This window comes from Gorilla gorilla, chromosome 4 (genome assembly GCF_029281585.2).
Source record: "Gorilla gorilla gorilla isolate KB3781 chromosome 4, NHGRI_mGorGor1-v2.1_pri, whole genome shotgun sequence".
Classification (NCBI taxonomy): domain Eukaryota; kingdom Metazoa; phylum Chordata; class Mammalia; order Primates; family Hominidae; genus Gorilla; species Gorilla gorilla.
Genome location: NC_073228.2, coordinates 34430168 through 34449788, shown reverse-complemented (window position 1 = coordinate 34449788; position 19621 = coordinate 34430168). Strand labels below are relative to the sequence as shown.

The window sequence follows — 19621 nt, the reverse complement described above, 5'->3', positions numbered from 1 at the left end:
GACAGTGCCTGATTATGATGTCTGAGAAGGGAGGAGGGAGGGTCTCTTCCGCTCACTTTCCAGTATCCACAGTGACCAGCTGGGAAGCCTCTCTGTGTTAGGCCGTTCTTGTGTTGCTATAAAGAAATACCTGAGACTGGGTAATTAATTTAAAAAAGAAGTTTAGTTGGCTTACAGTTCAGCAGGTTGTACAGGCATGGTGCCAACATCGCTAGGCTTCTTTGGAGGGGGCTCAGGGAGCTTTTACTCATGGAGGAAGGCAAAGTAGGAACAGGCACGTCGCTTGGTGAAAGCAGGTGCAAGCAAGTGAGAGAGTGCAGGGAGGTGCCACACATTTTTAAGCAACTCCAAGTAAGAGCTCACTCATCACCAAGCAGGTGGCCCAAACCATTCACAAGGGATCCACCCCCATGAATCAGAGGCTTCCCACCAGGCCCCACCTCCAACACTGGGGAGTACATTTCAACATGAGATTTGGGCGGAGACAAATATCCCAACTATGTGACTACCTGAGTTTGCAAAGGGCAGAAGGGCTTGTACCAGTGAGGGAAAAGGACTGCAGAGTGATTAGGGACCCTTCCCCTGCCAGATTGAAGGACTAGGGCTTCCCAGCACAGCTGCCAGGATTTACAGGGGTGCAATTGCTGCCTCACCAACCCCCTAGCCCCTTATTGGCTTCTTAAGGCCTTGCCCTCACCTGGCCACATACTCACGCTAGTCAGGAATCCATCTTGGCCTCTGGCCCTGGGCAAGAAGAGCAACAAGATGGAATTGAAACCCTGGAGCAGATGTTAGAACTGAGTAGAGGTGACCTGGCTCTCTGAAGCTCACGCAGGAGTGATGGTGACACACCCATCTCAAGTGGGAGCTGCACATGGAGGGCAGCCGAGGTTCCTGCGTTTCTCTCCCCGGGCCACTCCACCTCCCCTAGGTGGGTTCCACCCCCTCTCCTTGTTACATCATAGCCTCTTTCTCCAACGCATTCAACAGCTCTCTCTCAGCAGTGCCAGCTTCCTGGGTGTAAGGCCTGAGCCGTCGCTTGGCCCTGTCCTCAGAGGCCCCCACGCTGGTCTAATGCTCTGCTCTTTGTTGCCGTCTTGCAAATCCTAGTCATTGTTGGTCAAAGGACCCCTTGTCGTCTTTTTGTCGTGGGCCCCGTTCGTTCTGCTGTGAGGCTGACTCAGGGCCAGGTGCCGTGCAGGTACACAGTAGGAGAGTTGAACTCTGATCAAGGGCTTGTTTTGTGTTTATCTTCCTTGCTTTGCAAGTTCCTTGAGGGTGGGTCTCCCCGAATCTTGATTATAAACCTGCAAGAGCCTTACAAAATGTCCTGCTTTTTGTGGGGTCTCCAGAAAGGCTTGTGATTGGCAGAGGGGGCAGGAGAGCAGTGACCAGGAAGAAAAAAGGCTGTGGCCACTGGATGGCAAAGGAGGGCTGTGCAGGGAGGTGTGTGTGACATGTGGTCTCTGGAGGCCAAGCTCACCCCTCCTGCCTCAGTAGCAAGATGTGTGTAGCTGTCAGGCTCTAGGCAAGACACTTTACACTTGAGTAGCATCTCCCCTCCTCTTCACCATCTCCCTGGGCAGGGCTCAGGGCCTAATGGCCGGAGGTGAGGATCTTCAGAGAAACAATGTTGGCCTCAAACCCACCAGAACCTGGCTGGGGAAGAGGTCAAGCTGATCAGGCGCAAGACCAGGTCAGGCCTCTTATGTCTGTTAGGAAACGCCACAGAAGGACAGATACCCACCCTAGAAGCTGCAGGACCTCCTCTGCTCCTGAGCCCTTTCCTCCCTCTGCTCCCCTCCAATTTCTGTTAGCCAGACAGTCAGACGGTCAAGGTTGATACCTGAGCACTGGGGAATTTTATCCATTGAAATAGGCCTCTCCCGCTGGAGGACTAAACAGTCTCAGACACGACCTGTTTGGAGTGAGAAATGAAACTGCAAACACTGGCCTCTTCAGGCCAAACAGGCTTTCCTTGTCCTGGATGGTACATCAAGGCCACAGGTCCAGGGCTTGGATTTCCCTCTGGGCCCCAAGGCCGCGTGCTGACTGGGTTCTTTTGTACAGAGACCAGGGAAAAACAAAAGCCCTTTACTTCCCAAAGCTTGGCATACTCCTCAGACTGCCAGCCACCGTCCCCAATGATGCCAGGGCAGCGAGCTTACCTTTGCAAGGGCTTCAGATCCACTGGGGAGGAGTGGCCACTCATAGTAGCTGCAGGGAAGCTGTTCTTGCAGAAGCTCCAGCACCTCCTCTGAAAGCCAGTGCTAAGCATTCCCCGCTAGGGAGAGGGTGTAACGCAGGGCCACAGCACCCACTCTCCTGGCTTGGGCTGGGGCTATAGGCAGATTGGGATTAACATCCCAGCCCTGCACACAGGTACTGGGTCTGGACCACAGGTTAGATGTCTGAGTCTGAGCCTCAGTTTCCTGCTCTGTGGGACGGATATATAGCTATAAAGGTCATTATCGGGTCCGCTGGCAAAACAAGCATATGGAAGGTAAAGTATTGTATTAATGTTAAACGTACTGAGACTGATAACTGTGCTATGATTACGTAAGAAAATGCCCTCGTGTTTAGGAAATGCACACCAACTTACTTTCAAATGAAAAAAAAATCCTGGCCAGGTGCAGTGGCTCACGTCTGTAATCCCAGCACTTCGGGAGGCTGAGGCGGGCAGATCACGAGGTCAGGAGTTCGAGACCAGCCTGGCCAATGTGGTGAAACCCCTGTCTCTACTAAAAATACAAAAATTAGCAGGGCGTGGTGGCGTGCACCTATAGTCCCAGCTACTCGGGAGACTGAGGCAGGAGAATCACTTGAACCCGGGAGACGGAGGTTGCAGTGAGCTGAGGTCACGCCACTGCACTCCAGCCTGAGCGACACAGCAAGACTCCGTCTAAAAAAAAAAAAATTCTACATATAGATATAGAGGGCTCAGGAGTGTGTGCAAATGATAAGGCAAAAGTAACAAAATGTTAGCAGTAGGTGAATTCTGGTAAAGGATACTCTCCTTGCAACTTTTCTGTAAATTTGAAATGATTCCTGAGTAAGAAGTTAGAAACTGCAAACCTCCTTGCTGAGTTGCTGTGGATGCTGATGGGAGGAGGCACCCAACCCAGTGGGCAGCAAGGACAAGAGTGTTAGTGACCACAGGGGCCACACTCCCATCAGGCCTTCGTTTTGTTCTCTAAAGGAACATGCTACTGCCCTAGGCGTCCAGGGACTAGGTGTCCAGGGGTTAGGTCATTATTCTGAACCCATTACCATGGGGACTATGAGGAAGCCACACCCTCTCTTCTAAGGCCAGTTTGTCGAACAAAGCAGCATATTGGGAGAAGAAAATTTCAAAACAAATCCCATCAATTTTGTTGGGGTGGGGGGTGTTGGCACATCCCTGGTATTGGGAGTGTTTTGTGGCATTGCCAGCTGTGCACTTTGAAAACAGAGACCTGGCCTTTCTGGTATGAGCAGTTGGTCATCAGTGGCCTCTGAGGCTTCTTACAAGTGCTCAGTCAGATGGAACATCTCACTGCATTTCTTGCCCCTTGAATAGACCGCTCTGGTCAGTTGCTGTTTGAAACAGTAGCAGCAGTAGCAGCAGCCACTGTGAGAAGCTGTTGGTGCAGGAGACTCAAGGACTGAGACTGGGAGGTGGGCCTTTCTCAAGGGGAAGTCTTAGGAGGTGGGGCCAAAATACCTGCAGCAAGAGGCCTGGTCCCCATGAGCACCACATTTGTTTTGTTTTAGAGGACCATGGGGAGCCAGGCAGGCCTGTGTGGGGCTACAGTGGGAAGGGAGTCCCCGTGCCCTGCCCTCTGCCCTGTGGTGAGAGCAGCCCTAGGACCCAGCCAGCCAAGAGCCAGAGTGTGAGGAGTGCCTCCTGCTGCTGCCCTGTCAGCTCACTGCCCTTCACCGACCACATGTGGTTGTTGGTCTCCAAAGATTATCCCTAGAGCCCCCTCCCACACGGACTCTAGGCTGGCCCAGTGTCACCAGTAGAATGTGTGGGAGGGAACACTGTGAGTCCCAAGGCTAGGTTAGAAGAAGCCTTGCAGCTTCTGCCTGAGTCTGTTGGAATGCTTGTGCTTGGGACACTTCCTCTTGGGACTTAGCCACCATATTGTGACAAGACCAGGCGCCATGGAGAAGCCATGGTGGACGCCCCATCAGCAGGCCCAGCCAAACCAGTGTGGCTGCCTGCCATGTGAGCGAGGAGCCATCTTGGGCCTCCAGCCTCGTTGAGGCCTCCTCTGGCCTCAGCCCCAGTCACCACCTGACCACAGCGCCATGAGACCACCAGCAAGAGCCCAGCTGAGCCAGTCACCCCACAGAACCCTGAGGAAGGATGATTAAATTGTTGCTCAAAGCCACTAAGTTTGGAGGCAGTTTGTTGCTCAGCAGTAGATACCTGGAACAGAGCATGTGACCAGATAGCCTAAGTACATGACTAGAACCGAAAAGATAGACCACTTTTTACCCTTTTTGGGTTCTGACTGTCACCCGGGTTGTTCATGCCAAGCTCTCTGGCTTATGCAGGGCCTGGGGGAGGACAGCAGGGGAAGGTGACCCGATGTGGGCTAACTCAAGACGCTCGAGAGGCTAACAAGTGCAGAAGCAGCGAGGGGCAGGTTGATGTGTGAGTACTTGCATTCATCTTAGGAGAACAAGACAGTCAGAGCCTCTTCTTTTTCAATACAATGAGAGCTCTCAGAGAGGTAGAGGCTTTCCTTATTTATCTTTGGGTCCCCAAAGCCTAGCACTTGCCTGGCGTGTTGAGTTCCTCCGCATCTGCGTCACTGAATTAAGTGGCTGAGTCTCGGGGGTGGAGGGGACTGGACAGGCTTCCTGGTCCTGAGAAGTCTTTCAAGAGGCCTTCAGGGCAGGCAGGCCAGGTTCCCTGCTGTTAACTGTTACCTGCTGCCTTCCCCTGTCGTTCAGATGCCCAGGACAGGCCAGGGTCCCCTGGAGAGTGTATGTGCCATGGCCCCTGGCCTTGGGGAACACTCACCGTTGACCCAGCAGGTGGTTGACACTCAGACAGTCATTGCTGCCCAAACCACCAGCAGCAAAGACAGAGCAGAATTAAACAGAGCTGTCAGCCCTGTTCAGTGAGAGGAAGAGTAGGTGGGTTTGTTTAAAACACTCCCATTACAGTCAGTTAACCTTTATGTTCCCTAAATGAAAATTGTATAAACCTGAGATTTGCGTTGATCGGGTTGCCTAGGAACAGGCAGCAGGTTTTCATAAGACAATGCAGCAGATTGTCACCGATAGGGCTATTAGGAAGTGAGCTGGTTAGCGGTATTATTCCCCTTGCTGGTGTTGGCTTTGGGTAATTATCTGTCTGCCTGTGCGAGACACGCCCATCTTCCTAGGCTTGGGGCAGGTTCATGCAAATGAGATTTCTCAGCCTGCTCTTCTGGAGTCCTGAAGCCAGTTTTCACCCCTGGGCTTAGGAGAGAAACCTAAAAGAGCCAATTTGGATGAGTTTGTTGTTTTCAATCACCTTTCCCCCCTACCTGCAATGACAATATTCTAATAGCCCTATCAGTGACAGTCTATTGCATTATCTTACAAAAACCTGCTCCCTGTTGCTTAGCAGAAAGCTTAGAAAATAACTAGCAAAATGCCCAATTAAAATTTAAAAACAGTGATTCTAAGACAACTTTAGTATGTCTTTTCAGTATTTTTCCCTATATGATATATGCACTTGTTTATTTTTCAAAAAGTCAGTGACATTTGCTGTTTTCCCACTTGCAGTTAAAGAAACCCATCATCCTGGTTTGCCTGGGACTGAGGGGTTTCCCAGTACCAGTGCATGATTATTATCAACACACTTTTTCATAGCTGCATAGCATTCAATCAGTGTGGATAAACCAAACTCAGCTAATTCCCTGTTCTTCTATATTTTAGGTATTTCCTTTTATTAAAAAAAAAAAATTCTAATTCCGGTAGGGCAAATTCCTAGAGGTAAGATTACTAGGTGTATGTATAAATTTATGGCTTTTGATGTAGTGTCTGGTTGCCCTCCAGAAAAATACGTGCCAATTTCCACCCCTCCACACTATACCCTCAGAAACCCTTACATCAAACGATGCTTTCATCACTGTCAATCTGTGGGCAAAAAATATGCTTCATCTTGGGGAATGTGTTCTTTATTAGCTGTCTGTGAATTGTCTACTCCTGTCTTTTACCCATGTCTCTTTTGGGATGCTCATCTCTTTTAATCTATAGAACTCTGTATTAAGCATATTAGTCATGAATGTTGAACCATTTTGTCCACTTTTTAAGGCATTTGTGGTTATTCTTGAAGGAGCAAGAGTAATACCTGTTGTCTGGTGTCTTTGAAGAAAGGTGACTTATATCTTAGATAATTATAGCATCCCCCTAACCTTGAGCACTAAAATATTTTTTGATTGAAGTATTTGGGATGCGAGTATCTCCAAAATGGATAACCCATAGAGGTTCCTTTTTTATTTTCGTTTTATTTATTTTTTTTATTTTTTGAGATAGAGTCTCGCTCTGTCGCCCAGGCTGGAGTACAGTGGTGCGATCTCGGCTCACTACACCCTCCACCTCCCGGGTTCAAGTGATTCTTCTGCCTCAGCCTCCCAAGTAGCTAGGATTACAGGAGCATGCCACCACACCTGGCTAATGTTTTGATATTTTTAGTAGAGACAGGGTTTTGCCACGATAGCCAGGCTGGTCTCGAACTCCTGGACTCAAGCAGTCTGCCTGCCTGCCTTAGCCTCCCAAAGTGTTGGGATTACAGGTGTGAGCCACTGCGTCCGGCCTAGAGGTCTCTGTTTAAACAATGTATATTGCACACAGTTTAACTTGTTCTTGATATCTCAGGCACACCTGTGAACAATAGTAATCTTCTGTGTTACAGTGATACCTCAGCAGCTGTTGAACTATGTAGAGCTTTTGCTCCTATACCATATGGCCCAGACTGCTCTTTAAATAAAATACCTGTTTCTTGTCTTTTCTCCGTCACTATCAGGCGGTCATGCTGTTTCTTTTGGCTGTTAAAAGCATCCGTGCCTTACCCTGCAACATCCCATCTTCATCAGCAGTGGGATTGATTACTGGCTAACAATGCTTGTTAAATTTCTCTGGAAACAAAAAGCAAATAAGTGCTAATAAGCACAGGCCTAAGGCGCTCTGGTAAAACAGTGAAGGAGCTTCTGAGGGCCACAGTTTTACTCATTCCCTGAGGTTTATAGTTCGCATAGTTAAGGTTATTAAGTAAGTGACCTCTGGGTATACAAGCAGATTAGCATGAAGAAATTTTAGAGTCAGAAGGGAAACAGAAAGGGGAGATTAGCAACCACTTGAAAATGTAGCTGCAAATGAGAAACTAGTAATCCAGATGAACAGAATCAGTGTTTAATCTTATTACTTCCCTCAGGAGTCTGGTGGTGGTGTAGGTTTTGTGGAAATGCGGCATTGCTGACCTAGAAATTCTAAAGATCTGGTTTGTAGGCCTGAACCTGTTGGGGAGGGCTTTCAGCATGTTGCACAAGAATTTTTGTTTGTTTGTTTGTTTTGTTTAAGACAGGGTCTCGCTGTGTCACCCAGGCTGGAGTGCAGTGGCGTGATCATGGCTCACTGCAGCCTTGACCTCCCAGACTCAGGTGATCCCCCTACCTCAGCCTCCCAGGTAGCTGGGACTACAGGTGTGTGCCACCACACCTGCCTAGTTTTTTGTATTTTTTTAGTACAGACGGGGTTTCACCATGTTGCCAGGCTGATCTGAAACGCCTGGGCTCAAGCTGATTCACCTGCCTCCACCTCCCACAGTGCTGGGATTACAACATGATCCCCCACGCCCAGCCAACACAAAACTTCTGTGCTCTGTTTTCTCATCTGTGAACTGGAGCTAAGGCTAAGTGGTCTGTCTGTTTAATAAGAGTCTGAATCAGATGGCCTGGCATGAAGAGTCACTGGCCTGAGAGAATGTCAGGGGCATTTGTAAATGTGTAAAGGGCTGAAAAATCCTGAGGGATTATTATTATTGCTATTGTTATTATTCACAGACACATCCAACAGCCATTGTCTGCCTCCTTATCTGTCATGCTTTCTGCAGGAGCGTCAGCCTGAGCTTCAATCTGTGTGTATATCTTCAGCTTACGTCCTTGCCGCCCCTCCAGAACCCAGTTTCATCCTTGTAGGTTTTTCCGAAGCAGGATTTGCACAAGTGGTGTGTTTTCTTAAGTATTTATTTTGCAGGCCATTTACTCGGCATGGCTATTTTTACAGTGGGTAAGGAGCAAGGCTAAAAATAACTTAGCTCATAACCAGACAGGTTCTGCATTTGACATTTACGTGGAATTCATTTGCATCTCATTTGTTCGCCTTTCTGTTTAACAGGTAGAATGTAAGAAAGCTCAGCCGAAAGAAGTCATGTTCCCACCTGGGACAAGAGGCCGGGCCCGGGGACTGCCTTACACCATGGACGCGTTCATGCTTGGCATGGGGATGCTGGGTGAGTCTGGACAGGACCGCAGATCACCATGGACTGGGAGGGCTATGGAGGCCTCTACTCCCAATTGGGTCACCTACCAGTGGGGCAAACTGCTTCACCTTTCTAAGCCTCAGTTTCCTTGTCTGTAGATGAGTATGATAATTCCCCGTTCCAAGACAGTTGTGATGATTAAGTGTGGGTGTGTGTGTGTGCATGTGTGTGTGTGTGTGTGTGTGTGTATTTGTATTTATAATCTTGCCCCATGCCTGGCTTATAGGATGTGTTAGACTATTTTCTCTCTTTTCCATCTCCTTCCTCAAAAGAAGGAAAAGTCCCCCTCTATCTGCCTTAGCCCTCTCATCTGAGTGGGAGTTCTTAAGATATAAGGACTCCTGGCTGACTTGACTTGTGTGGGCTAAGGCTACATTTTCTAAAACTTGGGAGAGGAGGGAAGTGGCAAGGGTGGGCGATAATCCTGTCTATTTAAATGATTAACATTTTTCTCTTGGGATATCAAAATTTGCATTTAAATGGATGTTTTAAATAGCCTCTTTTACTCTTTATTTGCCAAAAAAAAAAAAAAAAAAGATGAAAGACAAAGTGTGTTTGTTCTGACTAAAAATGATTTCTCCTGGCTTTTAGAGAAATTGAGTTGCATATTATGCCCCTTTCCTTAAAGGTATCTCTGTCCGTCCTGCGTAGATAATTGAAAATCTTACCGCTTAAATGGCATGAAAGATGGAGAAAGCAGTGGAGATGCGTAATGGTGTAGGTCGCAACAATAATTAGAAATTTAAAGGCGAGAGAACGGTATTTTAGTGCAAGTTATTGTGTGTCAGGAAAATACTAATTAAATGGGATAAATGGTAGTTAATGGTAAAATTCCATTCAGGCACATGAGCTGTCTAGTGTTAATGGATTTTCATTTGGTTTGGCTAAGAGTCCCACTTCTACATTGTTTGATAAGCCCTTTCTATATTTTCAGATTTGCTGCTGTTTAAATCACTTCTGGCTTAATTTTAAATTTATAAAACATTTTGTGGTCTGACAAAGAATTGTATCTACTTGTCTGAGGAAATAACAAGGGCAGGTAAAACTATTTTGAGGAACTTTATGAAATAGAAAAAGATGCCAGGAGAATATTAAAAATGGCCATGATGTTAATTCTCCTCATATGAATTTTTTAGGCTTAACAGAGTTTCAAAGAGAAATCCTATTGTAATTTTTTTAAATTGGCCAGATGTTTCTAAAACTTATCCCTGGAAGAAGAAACAAGTGAGAATAAATGAGAAAATGTTTTTAAAAGGAGGAATGAGAAAAGACCAACAGTGAGAATGTAACACAAAGCTACAGTAACTAAAACAGTATGGTATATGGGAATGCACCAGTTGATAGAAAAGGGTAGAGTCTAAACTAAATATATCTATATATAAGAGTGTGATTTTAAAAATCAGTGATAATTATTTCCTGGTTCACTACAAGATAATTCCTTAGCTCCTCCTTTAAAAAAATAATTTTTATTAGGTCTTTATGTTTTATATCAAAAGAAACTCTAAGCTGGTAGTTTTAAATGATGAAATCAAACCTGAAAGAAGGAGAGTTGAGCTGAGTGCAGTGGTGCTCGCCTGTAATCGGGAGGCTTAAGCACGAGGATCGCTTGAGGCCAGGAGTTTATGAGCCAGCCTGGGCAACATAGCAAGACCCCCTCTCTACAAAAAATAATAAACATTAGGCTGGGCATGATGGCTCATGCCTGTAATCCCAGCAATTTGGGAGGCCGAGGCAGATGGATCACCTGAGGTCAGGAGTTCAAGACCAGCGCGGGCAACATGGTGAAACCCTGTCTCTACTAAAAATACAGAAATCAGCTGGGCACTGCAGCAAGTGCCCGTAATCCCAGCTACTTGGGAAGCTGAAGCAGGAGAATCGCTTGAACCCAGGAGGCAGAGGTTGCAGTGAGCCAAGATTGTGCCACTGCACTGCAGCCTGGGTGACAGAGTGAGACTCTGTCTCAAAATAATAATAATAATAATAATAAGAGTGAGACTCTGTCTCAAAATAATAATAATAATAATAAACATTAGTGGGGTGTGGTGGCGTGCACCTATGGCCTCAGCTACCCAGGAGGCTGGTGCGGGAGGAAAGCTTGAGCCCAGGAACTCTGGGCTGTGCAGATTTGGTGTCCCCACTAAATTTGGCATCAATATGGTGACCTCCTAGGAGTGGAGGAACATCAGGTTGCCTAAGGAGGGTGAACAGGACCAGGTTGGAAATGAAGCAGCACAAAACTCTGTGCTGATCAGAGTGGGATCGTGCCTGTGAGTACCCACTGCACCACAGCCGGGGCAGCATAGAGCATAGCAAGACCTGTTTCTGAAAAAATATAAAATAAGAAAGAGTTGGGGGCCAGGCCGGTGGCTCATGCCCATAATCCTAGCACTTTGGGAAGCCGAGGCAGGAGGATTGCCTGAGCCCAGGAGTTCAAGACCAGCCTGAGCAAAATGGTAAGACCCTGTCTCTCTCTCTTTTTTTTCTTGAGATGGAGTCTAGCTCTGTCGCCAGGCTGGAGTGCCGTGGCGCGATCTCAGCTCACTGCAACCTCCGCCTCCTGGGTTCAAGCAATTCTCCTGCCTCAGCCTCCCGAGTAGCTGGGATTACAGGCGTGCGCCACCACACCCAGCTAATTTTTGTATTTTTAGTAGAGACGGGATTTCACCATGTTGGCCAGGATGGTCTCGATCTCTTGACCTTGTGATCCGCCCGCCTCAGCCTCCCAAAGTGCTGGGATTACAGGCGTGAGCCACTGCGCCCAGCGATGCTGTCTCTTAAAAAAATAAATAAATAAAAGCAAAATAAAAATAAGAAAGAGTTGAGCCTATTACCACCTACTGGGTTTTAGAGTCTTGAATTTAAAATGAGCATAAAGGCCCTACAGCATAAAATGGAAGACCTTCAGGATCCAACTTCAGGAAATTTCCCACCTTTCTGAGTCTAACTTGGTACCCTCTGCATGCTGGGAAGAAGGAACTGGTTTTCATCTGGGAGAAGCAAAGGTGTGAAGCGGAGCCAGCTCAGCTCCTGTCAGTTGACAAAGAGCAAAGAGTGCTCAGCCTCCCAGACTCCGAGCAAAGGCTCAGGCCCACATCTCCATAATCACCCAAGCAGGGATCCCTGAACAGAAGGGTACCTAACATTTCATCATGGGAACACAGGTAGGGAGGCGGGGCAGGAGGCATGGGTCAAGAGCACCTGCTGCGTGACCAGCCCTGGGTAGCCTTGGGACACAGTGCTTCACAAGCAGATGTGCTTCCTGCCCTCAGCGAGCTTGTGGTCTATACAGAGAGCCTGATGCGTAACATGAATTGCACAGATGCCTGATGATCATCATAGAGTCTGGGGGTGGTTGGAGAGCACGTCATGAGGAGTGGAAGCCAGTCTTAGGAATCAGGGAAGTGGCATTTCAGCAGAAATGAGAAGGATGAGTAAGGCAGGGGCCTTCCATTCGGAATAAACAGGCTTGGAACACGAGGACCCTACTGTGGGACCTTGAGAGCCAACGAGCCTGGCCTCGTGTGTGTGGGAAGGTGGGGAGAGGCAGGCCCAGGGGCTCCAGGGTTGGCTTTGCCTGCAGCTTGTGGGCAGACCCGAGTGGCCCCTTCCTGAGAGCACCTACTGAGGTGGTAGGAGACAGCACTGGTCCCTGCGCTTATCTGGACAGCATCTGAACAGCGCCTGCTCGCTGGGGGATGGATATGTGATGCCTGCCAGGAGCTTACTCATCTGCCCAGCTCTTCCCCCGTCTACTCACAGTTCAAGTTATGACTTCCCCAAGCCACGGTAAAGAAGGGGCTGTTAGGTAAAGATGTTGTTGCAGTTCAGAGCCTATTGTTCTTGAGTTATAACCTCCACAGCCCCACCCTGCTGCTGAAGGCCTTTGCCTTTTGCCTGCTGTAGCTGTGGTTGTGCCTAACCCCAGACCCTATCCAGCCCAACCCCAGGTCACAGAGGCACTAGTCTTCTTCTAACCAAGTAGAGAACCCTTTGGATGGAATGGATGGGGTCAGCCCTAGCCAGAGCAGGGCTCCAGCAAGGGAGGCCATGTGGTCCAGAGACAAGAGCTTGGGACTTCAGAATCAGCAGACCTGGACTCTTCACTCTATCAGCTGTGTGATTTGGGGCAAGTGGCTTAGCCTCTCTGTTTTTCATTTATCCTACCCATGGGGTAATAATCTTACTTCATGGGGTTGTTCAGGGATAAATGAAACTGTATCTTGCCTGGTAAATGCTGTATTTAGTCTAATCTGAGATGCCATGGCTAGTAAGATGTATGTTCATGTACTCTTCAGAAAGAAAAAATATGCTATTAATTAAACCGCATAATGCTTTCTTATCACATTGGCTGCAAGATAGATCCCACTTTCAGAGAAGTTACAGTGTGGAAAAGATGTGTGTCTTCAAATCAACAAGGTATCGTAGCATGTACTCAAGCTGGGAGTTGTTATTAACAAGGCAGTAGGAAGCCCTACCACTTGGACTTCCTTACCACCCAAGGCTGAGAACCTAGCTAGACTCACGAATGTGACCTGTGCTTTGGCAACTGCGGCCTCTTTCTCCTTGTGGACTCCCAGCCCAAGGAGTTTGGATTATTCTTGAGTAGCCACCTTCTGACAAAGATCTGTGTGCTGGATTCTAGGCCTCATCAGCCCTGGGCCCTCCTGAATTTCCCAGTGACTGTGATGAGGCCATCCATATGCACTGAGCAGGGTCTCCTAAGATGTCCCAAAATGTGTCCTTCAGCCAGGAACCAGCTCAGCCAGAGGTCCAGGCAGAAGGGATGAATCAGATACAGTGTCAAGTTGTATCTGAGGAGATACAGGCCTCCCCAGCCATCACAGAGCCTCCTTCTGAGCCCTCTGTAATGCACCCACTGGGAACTCCCTGGGCTGCCCTCTGTTTTGCCCATTGGCCCAGCTTGGCCCTCTGGGTCTATGGACTCTCTAAGCGAGGAGACTGCCATTTGCTGTGCTGTGATGGAAGCCCTTGACTCTGTCATCAAAGACTGTTTCTCTTTCTTCTTGCTTCTTCCCTCGAAAGTGGTAGTGTAGCGTCAGGCAGAGTCAAATCTTTTGGTAGGATGGCCTGACATGACCCCATCAGTTACATGGGTCACCATCTCCACCGAGCACTATGCCTGCATATTAGTCCTGGAAGCACTACCATCCTCACCAACAGCAATCTGGCTGATGAACTTGACTCATGCAGAAAAACATTTTCTTAAAGTTAACTAACCAATGAAATTAGATGAGGTTTCCATGATTTAAACTTTTATTATTGAAAGAGTGGAAAAATAAATAGCACTTCTAGGGATTTTTTAGAAGTGAGACTATAAACCATTAAAACATTAAAATTCATTCATTCAACAAATATTTATTAACTGAGTACCTACTAAGTGCCAGGCACTGTTCTGGATGCTGAAAATGCAGCAGAAAACTAAGTCTCTGACTTCAGGGAGCTGACATTCTAGTGAGGAGTCTGAGACAACCAGCACACTGGTCTGTAAATGACTCGAACACTGTGGAACTAATTTTTAAATATCATTTAAGATTTTCTCCATACTCTGGGTGGTCTCTTCAGAGGGAGGCTGATAAGCATATAGTTGCACAGTTATTCTATCTTGATCTCTGTTGATATGGCTGCAGACATCCTTGGGGAAAACCTACACCTGTTTTGGTTTTAGCTTTTACAGCGTTTGACAGAATCACAGAATAATCAACCCAATGGGAATTCCTTAAAAGGAATGTAGAAGAGAAGAGGAGGGGTTATCCTTAGGCCAGGTCTCCCAACAAAACCAGAGTCACCTAAGACTCTTAGGAAAGGTCTTTTGCAGGCCAGTGCAGTGGCTCATGCCTATAATCCCAGGAGGCCGAGGCGGGCAGATCACCTGAGGTCAGGAGTTAGAGACTAGCCTGGCCAACATAGTGAAAACTCCATCTCTACTAAAAATACAAAAATTAACAGGGCATGGTGGCGCATGCCTGTAGTCCTAGCTACTCGGGAGGCTGAGGCAGAAGAATCACTTGAACCCGGGAGGCTGAGGTTGCAGTGAGCCAAGATCACACCACTGCACTCCAGCCTGGGTGACAGTGCAAGATTCCATCTCAAAAACAAACAAACAAAAAAACAGAAATGGTCTTGTGCAGCCCCTCAGACTTTGTGGCACTGCCTTGCGGCACCAAGAAGTGCCCACAGTTATCCAGCTCAATGTGACAGAATCTCTTTCATTTTTCTTAATGAAGGTGAACTTAAAAGCAAACACATGATGATTGTTGATGTATTTTATTTCTCTGAGCCTTCTCTGCCACATAATCCCACTGCCTTTAACTTTCTTGGCCTCGTTGGGCACATGCTGTTTATTTAACATGCTGATACGAGTGTTAGAGAAATAGCACATTGCTGAGCCCTCAAAGAAAAGCTTCACCCTAGCAGGCCCAGAAACGAAGAGATGCTGGTGATCAGCTAAAGCACGTTAGCCAAGAGCATTCTTAGGTGCAGTTGTACTGAGAAGCCCCCCGTGAAGTCCTGACTCAGTGTTCCCGGACATTAAGCCCCCTGAAATGTGGGCAAAAAAAAAAAAAGTATCGTTGAGAACAGGGACTAGGAAGCTGTAATCTGCTGGCATTCACTAACAGATCAAAAGATTGGAGATTGGCTGGAACTTAAAACCACGTATCTACACTCAATTTCGACGGGGATCTGGCTTTCCCAAAAATATCTGTTTAGGTTATTGTCAAGGAAGTGTTCCTTTGTTTAGCCGCTTCCTGCTGGACAGAGGAAACTCAGAATTCAGCTCTTCATTGTCCCTGTAGAGCAGTGCAGTCCAATAGAACTTCCTGCAAGGGAGGGAAGGTCCTGTCTGCACTAGCCAATATCACTAGCCTCCTGTGCACGGTGGCTGCTGAGCCCTTGAGTTGTGGCTTTTACGAATGAGGAACTGGAGCTTTCATTTTAGATAATTTGAATTAAATTTAAATTGGACGGCGCAGGTCTGGAGGAGCCCCTGCAACTCAGGGTGATTCTGGGGGCAAAGCATCTTTGTAGACTTTAGCCTTCACGTCCTTGCCTAGGAAGGACTCTTGGCACTTGGTGTTCAGTCTGTTTGCAGACCTCATGGAGCCGATGAGGTGCCCCAGGCAGTGCTCTAAACATCACGCAGCAGATATGTCACACTCTGGCAGTTCCCTGGATAAACAGCCCTGTCTCTTGTCTCTTTCAAGTCTGGGGCCTGGTGGGAGCCGTTTTCCATGACTCTGAGTAGCTGAGTAACAGAGCCCAGGAGAAGATGAGTCATGGACCCGTCTAGAAGGGAAACATCTCTAGGGTTGCGGCAAAGATCTAGAACCAGAACCACAGTTTTGACAACTTTGTCAGCATCCCCAAAATGGGGCCTCAAAATGAGCTCACTGGCAAATCCAAATTCTATTGTTGATTTCTGTATTTTTGCTTCTGCAATGGAAAGCCGATCTGCAAGAGAGGTGGTCACCCTGGCAGAAGCCTTGATTTTTTTTGACTTTAGTGACAAGAGATAATTACTGTGGGATTGATCAGGCGTCCAGAGTATTGGAGCAAATAAATTGTGCAGTGGCCAGTGTGGGAGGGGCCAGGCTGCTAATGGAAGTGGTGGCTGGGTCATCCCGCCGTAATGTGGCTTGATGGAGCGTCTGCACGGGTCTGCTGTAATGTGCTATTGATATGCAGCCAGCCAATTTCCCCCGTGTGGCTGGGGCTGTGAACCATTCGAGCAGAGCTGGGCTGCACAGCAGTAAATGAAGAGGAAAATTGAAGTAATGTTGTATTATAAATTTATGATTTCATCTGCCTGACCTAGAGGATGTTCGGCGATTGGGGGTGGAGATAAGATCCCCCGCTCTGGCAGATGCCGAATTCTCATCTTTGTGGTTTGGGAGACTATAGTATTGATGTGTCCAGGAAGAGTGGGGTGAGACCCAAAGTTGGGGTGAACTTGACCATGCTTTTCTTCTTTCTCGTTGAAGCCTTGTAGGAAAGCCAGGAAGAAAGCAGATATAATTGCATTGTATTTGTCACCTAAGTGCAGGGAGAAACTGGCTGCTCTGCCACTTCCCACCCTCCCTGAGGGAAGGTGACACATGGGCTTATGCTTTTGCTGTCAGATTAACACTAAAATATTTAAGACCCCCAGCTCTGAAGCTGGAAGCAAAGGAGCCATTTTTCATCAGGAAAGCCCCTAGGCAGCCATGACTTGGCTGTTTGCATATAATCCATTTATCAATATTGTTGAAATCATGGTATAAGAAATCTAGTACAAGATCTGATTTGCTAGCAGGTGATTAATTTGGAGGAGAACTGAGCTGCCTAGCCACGAAATAAATACGAAGGAGGGCGCCAGTATGCATGTGTCCATTTAAGGCATCTGAGCCCTGGCCTTTGCTGTTCTTCCTTCCTTCTTTCTCCGTCGGGTTCCTGAGCTCAACATCCCACTGGGCTCCTGCTCCTTAGCTAGCAGTCAGTGCAGAGCTGCTGGGTCCTTCTGCCTCGCTTGGGCAGGCTTCTGTCAATGAGTCACCAAGCACTGGGAAATAAGCGCACAGGAAGGAGCGGGTGGCAAGACCCTGTGGAGGTAGAGACAGTTCCATTCAGTGAGTGAGCTGTGACAGCAAATTTGGGAAGGTTCTGGGGGAAGCAAGGGAAAGGAGCCACAGCTGGTCTCACTCAAGAATTTGGGCACGTCACTGTTGCAAGGGACCCACAAGGCTTTCTACAGGTGACAAGACTTAAGCTCCAAGAGAAAAAGGAAGACTCCTATCTTAAGTCGGGTTGCTGTCACAGATTACCATAGATGAGGTGGCTTATGAACAACAAACATTTATTTCTCACAGTTCTGGAGGCTAGGAAGTAAAGATCAAGGTGCTGGCTGATTCCGTGTCTGGTGAGGGCCCGCTTCCTCACAGATGGCCCCTTCTAACCGTGTCCTCATGTGTTGGAAGGGGTGAGGGTCTCTCTGTGACCTCTTTGTTAAGGGCACATTCATGAGGGCTCCACCTCATGTCCTCATCACACCCCAAACGCCCCATCTCCTAAGGCCATCACCTTGGGGGTTAAGATTTCAACATAGAAATTTGGGGGAAACACATACATCAAATCATAACAACCCCCAAGGGCATGGTTGTGGGCCAGAGGCAGGACTGGAACCCAGGTCTCCTGCCTTCAGACCCGTGAGTTTCTGCTCTAGGTCTGGTGGCAGACCCACTGATCCTAGGCAGAGGCTACAACACCAACATCCACCAGGAAGTGAGGGACGGTGGAGCCCACCTCCAAGGCACAAAAGCTCTGAGTAAGCAGCAGGATGACAAGCAAACTCTGACTCCTGTTGCCGAGTGCAGGCAAAGTGGAATTTAGTAAGGGATCCTTTTCCATTAGCCCTCACTTGCAGGGTCAGGAAGTGGTCAGTGTGATGTATGAGAAGCCACTGAGCAGGTGGGTGATAAGACCCCAGAGCTGTGTGTAGGGATGTTTTTAAAGGGGTTGTGTAGAAGGGCAGAGACACCCGTGGAAAGTGTCACTGTTGCCCTCAATTGCTGGAGAGCCTGGAGGCTGTCATAAGTCCACCCATCAAAGTAATTGTTTGCCAGTGTTTTGATAACAAGCAACAGAAACAACCTGGCTGCTGTAAGCAGCAAAGGAGATTATTAGAAGGAGCTTGGGCAGTGCTGGAGAATTGACAGGATGGCTGGAGAACAGGACTCAGAAAATAGGCAGGAACTGGGGGAGCTGGGTGGTCAGAGCCCCAGCCCTAGCCAAGGGGACAACTCAGGAATGACCTGGTCAGAGGGCCACTGTTGCCAACACTGGATGCCAGATTCTGCTACTGACACCAGAATAAATTCGGAGCCAGTCCCTCCTCCTCTGCCCTACCAGCTCCAGAGGCAGATCCCAAGGAGGGCTTCCGTCTGTCGAGCCCAGGTTCACGGGCCTGCCTCCCAGCCTCCAGCCCCAGGAAGAGCCCTGAGGCCTTCTCAGCTTCTGTGATGGCGGGGGAGTGGGCCTCTCTCCAAGACTTACACACAGGGAGAGGCTCAGGGGCTGGGCAGCCAAAAAATGACCACAGACATTCACCTCCAAGGTCAAAGCGAAAGTCATGTTCTCGGTGGTTGGGTGGCCGTGGTGGCATCTTAAGAGCAAGAATGTGCTGAGGTTACATATACACTGAGTGGAGGGAGGCAGAGTGAGCCTGACCCATACGGCCTTCATTTAGCCTGAATCAGGCAGGGACTTGAAGAACGAAGTGGCCTGAGCAGCCACAATGACTCCCTGAGAGCTGAATGACACCTCACATCACTGGGGGTTAGTGACAGATCCGAGATGGTCACACCAGCCCCTGGACTTGCCAGTTGAGTTTCTTGTGTGCCCAGTGGCCAGCCCAGTGGCAGTTTCTACAAGTGTCTTTCAGTGAACCACTCACCCCCTAGCTTGTCTGCTGAGACAGGGGTCTAGAAACAATACGCTTGTGTTGAGACGCTCATCCAGTCACACGGCACGGGGCTCCTGAGTTGGAGCTACACTTTGTGGTATGCATCTTAACACACCCAGCCCCTCACCATTCTCCAAAGATCTTGGCACCTCCGTGGAGTGTCAAAACTGCAGTGTGGGCCATGGCTCATCAGGCCCAGCGTTTTCCAGAGGCCCAGGGTGAGCCCTGAGTTTGGCCGCTAAACTGTGACTCCTGAGTTCGCATGCTCTGTCTGGTGCTGGCTCTGTTGTCCACTGCCTTGGGAGGATGCATCACGAGGACTTTAATCTCCTACTGTCAATAGCTTTAAGGTAAAGTACATGCAGGGTAAGCTCTCCAAATGTCAGAGCCAGGCGCAGGCTTTGTGTTTGGTGCTGATGCATGGCATTTACTCTGAAGGTTCAGGAAAGTACATGGGCTTTGTGGGGTCTGGCTGCCCAAATACGGGTTAATTAGCAACAGCTGACAGCAGCGCCCCCGGCCACAGGAGAGAGGTGATCCAGACCCTTGATAAAAAACCCTCATGGGAGACAAATTATTCTGCGAAGGAAAATAACTCAGGCTTTCCTCATTGCCACCCTCCGTGAGATTTTACCCCAGAC

At 48.2% G+C, this 19621-nt stretch overlaps 1 protein-coding gene across 10 annotated transcripts in view; it reads left to right on the top strand.

The window, feature by feature from the left end:
• Positions 1-19621, top strand: part of MSI2 (musashi RNA binding protein 2) — a 427746-nt gene that overhangs the window by 350747 nt on the left and 57378 nt on the right. For all 10 annotated transcript variants that reach the window (XR_008679738.2, XM_055386794.2, XM_055386792.2 and 7 more), the window contains one exon: positions 8380-8494. Coding sequence is in view for 9 of the 10 variants with exons in the window: in XM_055386794.2 (XP_055242769.1) it covers positions 8380-8494 (115 nt within the window). In the remaining variant the exon portion in view is untranslated. The remainder of the gene's footprint in view (positions 1-8379; positions 8495-19621) is intronic.